Source organism: Brachyhypopomus gauderio, chromosome 19 (assembly GCF_052324685.1).
Source record: "Brachyhypopomus gauderio isolate BG-103 chromosome 19, BGAUD_0.2, whole genome shotgun sequence".
Taxonomy (NCBI): Eukaryota; Metazoa; Chordata; class Actinopteri; order Gymnotiformes; family Hypopomidae; genus Brachyhypopomus; species Brachyhypopomus gauderio.
The window spans coordinates 570,001-580,616 of record NC_135229.1 but is presented as its reverse complement, the minus strand read 5'-3'; the positions used below and the strand labels follow the sequence as shown (position 1 = coordinate 580,616).

The 10,616-nt window shown below is 42.5% G+C and overlaps 1 protein-coding gene across 1 annotated transcript in view; it reads left to right on the top strand.

Moving 5' to 3' along the window:
* The first annotated feature begins 309 nt into the window (after nucleotides 1–309).
* The window catches only part of LOC143483255 (prolyl 4-hydroxylase subunit alpha-1), a 10,477-nt gene continuing 170 nt past the window's right edge, over nucleotides 310–10,616 (top strand). Inside the window, exons 1-14 of the mRNA XM_076982081.1 lie at nucleotides 310–447; nucleotides 731–827; nucleotides 935–1,077; nucleotides 1,218–1,367; nucleotides 1,660–1,893; nucleotides 1,982–2,126; nucleotides 3,608–3,776; nucleotides 8,021–8,085; nucleotides 8,443–8,542; nucleotides 8,765–8,815; nucleotides 8,910–8,960; nucleotides 9,180–9,248; nucleotides 9,526–9,622; nucleotides 9,797–10,616. The exon at nucleotides 9,797–10,616 is cut by the window's right edge and continues 170 nt beyond it. Of these exons, the coding sequence (XP_076838196.1) occupies nucleotides 372–447; nucleotides 731–827; nucleotides 935–1,077; nucleotides 1,218–1,367; nucleotides 1,660–1,893; nucleotides 1,982–2,126; nucleotides 3,608–3,776; nucleotides 8,021–8,085; nucleotides 8,443–8,542; nucleotides 8,765–8,815; nucleotides 8,910–8,960; nucleotides 9,180–9,248; nucleotides 9,526–9,622; nucleotides 9,797–9,867 (1,518 nt within the window). The 5' untranslated portion in view covers nucleotides 310–371 and the 3' untranslated portion in view covers nucleotides 9,868–10,616. The remainder of the gene's footprint in view (nucleotides 448–730; nucleotides 828–934; nucleotides 1,078–1,217; nucleotides 1,368–1,659; nucleotides 1,894–1,981; nucleotides 2,127–3,607; nucleotides 3,777–8,020; nucleotides 8,086–8,442; nucleotides 8,543–8,764; nucleotides 8,816–8,909; nucleotides 8,961–9,179; nucleotides 9,249–9,525; nucleotides 9,623–9,796) is intronic.

Genomic DNA, 10,616 nt, shown 5'->3' with positions numbered 1-10,616 from the left:
ACAAATATATTTGATTTGATTTGATCTTTAATAAGTGCATTTGGCTTACTTGAAATTGTCTCTACCCTCAAACAATGCCGTAGAGGTGTGGTTTACAGAGAAACTGCTACTTATTCATGTTAATCTTTGCAAATGATAATATCTCACACGTGACTATCTGTCTCACTGATGTCAAAACTGTCACGTTTCTTCCATCACATCTCTCTACATAAGAGAGTGGGTGGGACTACATGAGAAAGTGGGTGGGACTTTGGGCGCAGCCTGCACTGGATTGGTGGGTGTGTTTTCATATTTTCACTTAAGCAGATTATTAATGCCATGCACAGCAATAAGGATCTTCAATACAGATTTGCTTAGTTTGAAGTCTGAACATGGACTCTGGGAAATATCTGATATTGTGCTGCTGCCTTCTCTGTGTGAAAGGACATGAATTCTACTCTTCCACAGGTACTATTAGTGCTCTCTCTCTCTCTCTCTCTCTCTCTCTCTCTCTCTCTTTCTCTTTCTCTCTCCATTTATCTCTGTCTTGATCTCTCTCTCATCCTCTTTTTGTTATATTTGTTTATTTTGTAGTTCTATCATGTTTTCTTTAAATTGTAAAAACAATTACTTTTATTTTTTAAATTAAACTTTTAGTTTTAAAATTAAAACTAAAAGTTTCAAAGGGTAAAATAAACAAGATTCCACATTGTTATGCAATCAACCTAAAACAAAGTATGTTTTTCTTTAGATAAAATAGCAAGTCTTGCAGAAGTGGAGGAAGAACTTTTGGATATGTTCAGTGATTTCATCCAAACAGAAGAGGAGATTCTAGAGGAACTCGCTAGGTAGCAGCACTACATTTAGCCCCTCTGTTTCCAACTCAAAGGTTCCTTCTTGTTTATGCTACGTGAAGGTTGTTTCTATGTAGCACAATTGTATGTGTTCATTGCAGAGTCTACTGTGACCTTAAATTGCTGTTTTCTGGCCAAATGGAATATGAACTGAGCAACCCAGTGGCCTCTTACAAACTGATGAGCAGAATGACAGAGCAGTGGAGGCCAATTCTTACATACATTAAGAAGAGACTGGCTCAGGGTAACATCTCGAAAATATACTGAATATTAAATAGATATGCAAATATACGTAGATAGATACTGAAAAACACATTTATGACATTCGGATGTCAAATGAAGTCTTAAATGATAAAGAAATCTCTGCATGTAACAATGACTCAGATGATCTGTATGTGGAGGATGAGGATGAGGATGAAGAGTTCTACCACCTCCCTCGTCAGGTGGACATAGACGGTGCCGCCCGCGGCATTATCAGACTACAGGACATGTACAAACTTCACCCTCAGGACATCACTAAAGACCCACAGACAGGTCATGCCTCACACTCCTGTGGGCCAGCGTCTTAAAGAAATGTTCATTTTATTGTATTGTTTTATATTTTATTACGTTATTTTATTAAGAGATACAGGTAAAATATTAGAATTCATCAAACGTATATAAATTGTGAATTTGTCATTGACAAACCTACAAGACTTTTCAATTTGTGCGTTAAATAACGACAGGTGAAATGAACCTAGACAAATGTGGTAATGTTGACAATTTCTCAGTTATGTGTAAATAAGAATTGTCAAAAATCAGTGTGATCGCTGTTCAAACTGGACAGGGAGAGAAATACTTTTAAACCCGGATGAAAGTTTCCATCTGGGGAAGATGGCATGTGACCTGCAGCAGTACCAGCATGCCTTCCTGTGGTTCCAGCAGTCACTGTCTCAGATAAGCGCAGGTCAGGAGGCCATGGTGAAAAAGATCCACCTGCTTCAACACCTGGTCCATGCAGCCTACCTCTACGGAGATATGCCTCATGCCGTTGACTACTCTCAGCGTATTTGGCGTCTAGGTAAGTCACATCCACCTTTTAACAAAAACATCTGATCTTAAAATATGAGTGGAATTTTTAACTGTGTATTCACGTTTTGATTTTGTAGATCCAACCAATGTGTATGCAAATTTGGATATGACCATTTTCAGTCAGAACTCATATCCTGATATACTCACCCTGAACAGCACACCAGGCAGTCGTTACGAGGCCCTCTGCAGGGGGGAGGCTGCCAGCGCACTGTTTCAAAACAGGCAAGGTTATATATATCATAAACAAGCAAGACTATGGACCAAACCTGGAAGCTTCAAAATCAATCATTAATTGTTAATCATTAAGTTTTTGTGGTTCAATTTGAAGAAAGGAAGGAATGACAAACATTCAGAAGTCTGCATATTGCATTACTTTATTTGTAATTTGCTACATTAGTACTTTATTATTACCAGGTCTTGATGCACCACATGAACAGTACCTTATTTGGACTTTTTCCAAGTAATATTTTATATTTTTAAGTGAACCTTTAAAAAATTTTACTTATTTACATACTTGATTCATGAAACAGTACGGTGGCCCCCTGCTGGCTGCCTCTATCAGCTGCGGCAGAAGTCTGTTCGTCCCTCAGGTGGGCGTGGCCCATTAAGGAACCCGACACCTGGGGGTCGTTTAACTGTCTATATACGTCTATATACGTCTATTTGTGTCTTTGTACTAGTTGACTGCTGGTTATTGTGTCCTTCATTTGGTCAGGTTTTGCATTGGTGCACTTTATCCATTAAATCCTGCATTTTCCCTCAGACTGACGCAATCGCTTCTTATAAACAATAAGGAAAATAGTTTTTAAATCAGATTAAAATCCAGTTCCAACAATTACCATATATATATATATATACCAGTGGCGGATGCTGGTCTTTCAAGGAGGGGGAGCTCAATTTCAGCCTACATCATAAAATGTGTCGGTTTATTTATTCGTAAATTCTACCCTCCATTCCTTTTCAAGAAAATGATCTGTGACCCTGTCGTACCAACAAGGTGTCAGAAAGAGTGATAGAAGTCAGTCTCCAAACACAAGCAGCTACAACAAAAACCACCAGAAATAGAAGCTCGATTTGTCGCTAGTCGTTTTTAATGAAGAAAATGCCGCTAAGAGGATTAGGAAAATCTCCGGTTCAACTCAGAACTGAATGAAAATTTTAAAAAATTTAAATTAAATGCTCCCGCAGAGGTTTACACCAAAAGATCGCTGATTCGCTCATTTCGCTGTCAATCAAAAAGGGATTCAGCCTCAGACAGATCATTCAATCGTCATGCAGAAGCTGAGCGTCCGGGCCAGCCGAGGCCGGCCCACTGCCCCATAGACGCCCAGAGACGCTGAGCTTCCGATGGTAGGGACAAAGCCCAGCATTTATTCAATGGCTCGTCTCGTTTCGCTGCACTCTTTGCTTCGGTATTGAACTCTGTAGATGTTCAGCGTTCACACTGTTTAAAGCACCGTGAAGCTGCGGGACTGAGTGAGAGGAAAGCCGCGTCGTTACCAGTGATAAGAGGCTGATTCTGAACAAAAGTTGAGCGCGTTGTAGCGCATATTTAATCAATGACATGTACACACAACAGTATATGTTTGATCACTTATTTTTTTACATTTTAGGGGAAGCTGAGCTTCCCTTGCAGTCTTAGAGCAATCGCCACTGATATATACAAACCTAAAAGTTGTATATTTCAAATCTGAGACATCCAGGAAGTCCAGACCGCTGAGCTGCAGACATCACGTAGATGGAGGTAACCGCAGACTCAGCTACGCCCCTGTATGGGTGGAGGAGGAGTGGGACGAGCCTTCCATCATTCGTTACCATGACGTCCTCTCAGAGAGTGAGATGGAGATCCTGAAGAGTGTTGCGAGACCTTTGGTAAACACTTTGGTTGTAACCACAGTCAAGTCAGGAACACAAGAAACAGGTTTAGTCTTTGCAGCAATGTGTGTGAGACAGGCTCATCATTGTGAGACAGGCTCATCATTGTGAGACAGGTGCATCATTGTGAGACAGGAGCATCATTGTGAGACAGGTGCATCATTGTGAGACATGTGCATCATTGTGAGACAGGTGCATCATTGTGAGACAGGCACATCATTGTGAGACAGGCTCATCATTGTGAGACAGGCACATCATTGTGAGACATGAGCATCGTTGTGAGACAGGCGCATCATTGTGACACAGGAGCATTATTGTAAGACAGGTGTATCATTGTGAGACAGGTGTATCATTGTGAGACAGGTGTATCATTGTGAGACAGGTGCACCATTGTGAGATAGGCGTATCATTGTGAGACAGGCGCATCATTGTGAGACAGGCTCATTATTGTGAGACAGGCGCATCATTGTAAGACAGGTGCATCATTGTGAGACAGATGCATCATTGTGAGACAGGCTCATTATTGTGAGACCGGCGCATCATTGTGATACAGGCTCATTATTGTGAGACAGGTACATCATTGTGAGACAGGCGCACCATTGTGAGACAGGCGCATCATTGTGAGACAGGTGCATCATTGTGAGACAGGCTCATTATTGTGAGACAGGCGCGTCATTGTGAGACAGGCTCATTATTGTGAGACAGGCGCATCATTGTGAGACAGGTGCATCATTGTGAGACAGGCGTATCATTGTGAGACAGGAGCATTATTGTGAGACAGGAGCATTATTGTGAGACAGGTGTATCATTGTGAGACAGGCGTATCATTGTGAGACAGGTGTATCATTGTGAGACAGGTGTATTATTGTGAGACAGGTACATCATTGTGAGACAGGCGCACCATTGTGAGACAGGCGCATCATTGTGAGACAGGCGTATCATTGTGAGATAGGCGCATCATTGTGAGACAGGCTCATTATTGTGAGACAGGCGCATCATTGTGAGACAGGAGCATTATTGTGAGACAGGCTCATTATTGTGAGACAGGAGCATCATTGTGAGACGGGTTCATCATTGTGAGACATGTGCATCATTGTGAGACAGGTGTATCATTGTGAGACAGGTGCATCATTGTGAGACAGGCGCATCATTGTGAGACAGGTTCATCATTGTGAGACAGGTGCATCATTGTGAGACAGGCGCATCATTGTGAGACAGCCGTATCATTGTGAGACAGGCATATCATTGTGAGACAGGCACATCATTGTGAGACATGAGCATCATTGTGAGACAGGCTCATTATTGTGAGACAGGTTCATCATTGTGAGACAGGCGCATCATTGTGAGACATGTGCATCATTGTGAGACAGCCGTATCATTGTGAGACAGGCACATCATTGTGAGACAGGCACATCATTGTGAGACATGAGCATCATTGTGAGACAGGCTCATTATTGTGAGACAGGTTCATCATTGTGAGACATGTGCATCATTGTGAGACAGGTGCATCATTGTGAGACAGGCGCATCATTGTGAGACAGGCGCATCATTGTGAGACAGGTGCATCATTGTGAGACAGGCGTATCATTGTGAGACAGGCACATCATTGTGAGACAGGCTCATCATTGTGAGACAGGCACATCATTGTGAGACATGAGCATCATTGTGAGACAGGCTCATTATTGTGAGACAGTAGCATCATTGTGAGACAGGTTCATCATTGTGAGACAGGCACATCATTGTGAGACATGAGCATTATTGTGAGACAGGCACATCATTGTGAGACATGAGCATTATTGTGAGACAGGCGCATCATTGTGAGACAGGTGCATCATTGTGAGACAGGTGCATCATTGTGAGACAGGCGTATCATTGTGAGACAGGCACATCATTGTGAGACAGGCTCATCATTGTGAGACAGGCACATCATTGTGAGACATGAGCATCATTGTGAGATAGGCTCATTATTGTGAGACAGGAGCATCATTGTGAGACAGGTTCATCATTGTGAGACAGGCACATCATTGTGAGACATGAGCATCATTGTGAGACAGGCTCATTATTGTGAGACAGGTTCATCATTGTGAGACATGTGCATCATTGTGAGACAGGTGCATCATTGTGAGACAGGCGCATCATTGTGAGACAGGCGCATCATTGTGAGACAGGTGCATCATTGTGAGACAGGCGTATCATTGTGAGACAGGCACATCATTGTGAGACAGGCTCATCATTGTGAGACAGGCACATCATTGTGAGACATGAGCATCATTGTGAGACAGGCTCATTATTGTGAGACAGTAGCATCATTGTGAGACAGGTTCATCATTGTGAGACAGGCACATCATTGTGAGACATGAGCATTATTGTGAGACAGGCACATCATTGTGAGACATGAGCATTATTGTGAGACAGGTTCATCATTGTGAGACATGTGCATCATTGTGAGACAGGTTCATCATTGTGAGACATGTGCATCATTGTGAGACAGGTGCATCATTGTGAGACAGGCGCATCATTGTGAGACAGGTGCATCATTGTGAGACAGGCGCATCAATGTGAGACAGGTTCATCATTGTGAGACAGGTGCATCATTGTGAGACAGGTGCATCATTGTGAGACAGGCGCATCATTGTCAGACAGCCGTATCATTGTGAGACCGGCACATCATTGTGAGACAGGCTCATCATTGTGAGACAGGAGCATCATTGTGAGACAGGTGCATCATTGTGAGACAGGTTCATCATTGTGAGACAGGTGCATCATTGTGAGACAGGCGTATCATTGTGAGACAGGCGCATCATTGTGAGACAGGCACATCATTGTGAGACAGGCTCATCATTGTGAGACAGGAGCATCATTGTGAGACAGGTTCATCATTGTGAGACAGGCACATCATTGTGAGACATGAGCATTATTGTGAGACAGGCACATCATTGTGAGACATGAGCATTATTGTGAGACAGGTTCATCATTGTGAGACATGTGCCTCATTGTGAGACAGGTTCATCATTGTGAGACATGTGCATCATTGTGAGACAGGTGCATCATTGTGAGACAGGCACATCATTGTGAGACAGGTGCATCATTGTGAGACAGGTTCATTATTGTGAGACAGGTGCATCATTGTGAGACAGGTGCATCATTGTGAGACAGGCGTATCATTGTGAGACAGGCGCATCATTGTCAGACAGCTGTATCATTGTGAGACAGGCACATCATTGTGAGACAGGCTCATCATTGTGAGACAGGCACATCATTGTGAGACATGAGCATCATTGTGAGACAGGCGCATCCTTGTGAGACAGGAGCATCATTGTGAGACAGGCGCACCATTGAGAGAAGGCGCACCATTGTGAGACAGGAGCATCATTGTAAGACAGGCGTATCATTGTGAGACAGGTGTATCATTGTGAGACAGGTACATCATTGTGAGACAGGCTCATCATTGTGAGACAGGAGCATTATTGTGAGACAGGAGCATTATTATGAGACAGGAGCATTATTGTGAGACAGGCGTATCATTGTGAGACAGGCGCATCATTGTGAGACAGGCTCATTATTGTGAGACAGGCGCATCATTGTGAGACAGGCTCATTATTGTGAGACAGGCGCATCATTGTGAGACAGGAGCATTATTGTGAGACAGGCTCATTATTGTGAGACAGGAGCATCATTGTGAGACAGGCGCACCATTGTGAGACAGGCGCACCATTGTGAGACAGGAGCATCATTGTAAGACAGGCGTATCATTGTGAGACAGGTGTATCATTGTGAGACAGGTACATCATTGTGAGACAGGCTCATCATTGTGAGACAGGAGCATTATTGTGAGACAGGAGCATTATTATGAGACAGGAGCATTATTGTGAGACAGGCGTATCATTGTGAGACAGGCGCATCATTGTGAGACAGGCTCATTATTGTGAGACAGGCGCATCATTGTAAGACAGGCTCATTATTGTGAGACAGGCGCATCATTGTGAGACAGGAGCATTATTGTGAGACAGGCTCATTATTGTGAGACAGGAGCATCATTGTGAGTTTCCATTAGCTCATTACACTGAACCTTTGAGATGTGTAGCAGGTATTAAGAGTCATAATGAGACTTTGGATCTGAATCTGGATTTGAATGTATTTACAGTAAATGAAATTACACTAATTGAAAGTGTTTTTTTGTTGTTGCTGATGTGTTTCCTGTTGTTTAAATGCATTTCATTCAAAGTTTTCTCTTTGTGAAGCTTGAAAGGTCAATGATTACTGGATGGGGGGAGGGCGTGGTGTCACACACCCGGGTGTCACAGAAGTTAGTAATTTCAATTATACATCACTGAAACTAATGCATTAACTGGATAATTGAAGCTTAAACCCTTACTAAATGATCTGTGTACAAGTGAATATACGTGTGTGTGTGTATATATATGTGTGTGTGTATATATGTGTGTGTGTGTATGTGTGTGTGTATGTGTGTTTATGTGTGTGTGTGTTTATGTGTGTGTGTGTGTGTGTGTGCGCTTGTGTGTGTGTGGTTCTCTGTGTGTGTGTGTGTGTGCGTGTGTGTGTTTATGTGTGTGTGTGTGTATATATATATGTGTCTGTGCGTGTGTGTTTATGTGTGTGTGTATGTGTGTGTGTGTGTGTGTGTGTGTGTGTGTGTGAACAGTGCTTGGCTCTATGATGAAGATGACCCTGTTGTTTCCCGGGTCACTCAGAGACTCTCCTGCTTGACAGGTCTGGATATGAAGTCATCAGAGCCCCTGCAGGTACTGGCAAATGAGCCATTTAATGACCTCAAGGTCATCTGCTATCTAGCCATGAACTTCTCCACATTCATCTCTATATTCTTCTATGTCTAACTGAATGGCACACTCACCTGCACAGTTCAGGTTCACAAAATAAAAGGTTATTGTTCCAGTAGACTAGCTTTTTAAATGCCTGGAGTCAGCAGTTATAATACTTTTTTCTTGTTTGAATATGTGTTTTAGGTCTTGAATTATGGGATTGGTGGACAGTTTGAACCACATTATGATGCTGGGGTAATGAACATTCAGATGATTTATTTTGTTTTGAGAAGTATCAGACATGTTAGACACTGTTTCTCACTGTTTCTCCTGTTTTTCTCAATTGAAGACTACCAAGAGCTCAGAAAGTGGACAAAGGATAGCAAGTATCATAATCTATGTAAGGGTCCCCACCCCCCACACCCTCACCCCTATAGCCTCACCCCTATGCTTTCACCCCATACTCTCACTCTTATACCCTCACCCCCATACACTCACCCCCACACTCTCACCCCGACACCCTCACCCCATACTCTCACCTGTTTACAGTTGATTTGATTTACTCTCAGATTTGTAAAATTGCTGTAGGCCACATTAAAATCCTCCGTTTCTGCTACAGCTGAGTGATGTCAGAGGGGGAGGGGCTACAGTGTTTCCTGAAGTGGGCGTTTCCCTGAAGCCTCTGAAGGTATGTGAGCTGTAACACAGTATTGTTTTACATCTCTGCAGCTCCATGGTAACGTTTCTGAATCTAAGAGGGTTCTTTTTATTTGATTTACTTTGACCTGCAAATGTGATAAATAAAAAATAAATACTAGGATTAATCCCAGAATAATGTTTACAGAACATTATTGAGACAGGTCTACAAGACGACATGTGGATAAATACTTTTTTGAATAGTTTTAAGTGTATTTTCCAAGTGTGTTGTGAGAGGTGTGTGGTATCTGTATGTATTTCTGTCCCAGGGGTCAGCAGTGCTCTGGTACAATCTGCTACAGAATGGTGACCTCAGTGACCTCAGCTTGCATGCTGGGTGTCCGGTCTGGCATGGAAGTAAATGGGGTGAGTTGTGATTGGCCTGAAGTGCTGAGATGCTCCGTGCTACACTGGAGCGCCACGCGTGCACCAGCTCCATCTGATGAGACTGAGAGAGGGAAGAGCCGACTCTCTTGGATTCACTTCTGTTCATTTATTTATTTGGATCTGTACATATTTGCCTTTTAAATCTTTTTTCAGTCGCCATCAAGTGGGTTCACGAACGGGGACAAGAATTCAGAAGACCATGTTCACTGTCTAAGACAGAATGAGGAGTTCTCTCTCTCTCCCTCTCTCTCTCTCTCTCTCTCTCTCTCTCCCTCTCTCTCTCTCTCTCCATCTCTCTCCCTCTCTCTATCCCTCTCTCTCTCTCTCTCCATCTCTCTCCCTCTCTCTATCCCTTTCTCTCTCTCTCTCTCTCCCTCCCTCCCTCCCCCCGTTTGGCCTTATTTGCACCTGTTACCCGTGGCCTGAAGTGGTGGATTCTTGTATTCATGTATTTATACATTTTTGTTTAATGATTTTTGGTTGGGTGTTATTTTTATCTTTGTGTTCTGATAAAAATATTAAATATGTAACTGAGACGTTTATAACTTATTCATTTAAATTAAGTGAAGTGCATATGTTGATTCTTGTTAAATCTATTAAAACATAAGGCAGGCTATTGTCACACTACTGTTAGAATCTGAGTAGAATTAAGTGTATCCAAATGTTTCTTGGGTGTCATCAGTAAGTCTCTATAACCCTAACACTAACCCTTTATGACCCTAACACTAACCCTTTATGACCCTAACACTAACCCTTTATGACCCTAACACTAACCCTTTATGACCCTAACACTAACCCTTTATGACCCTAACACTAACCCTTTATAACCCTAACACTAACCCTTTATGACCCTAACACTAACCCTTTATGACCCTAACACTAACCCTTTATGACCCTAACACTAACCCTTTATGACCCTAACACTAACCCTTTATAACCCTAACACTAACCCTTTATAACTCTATCACTAACC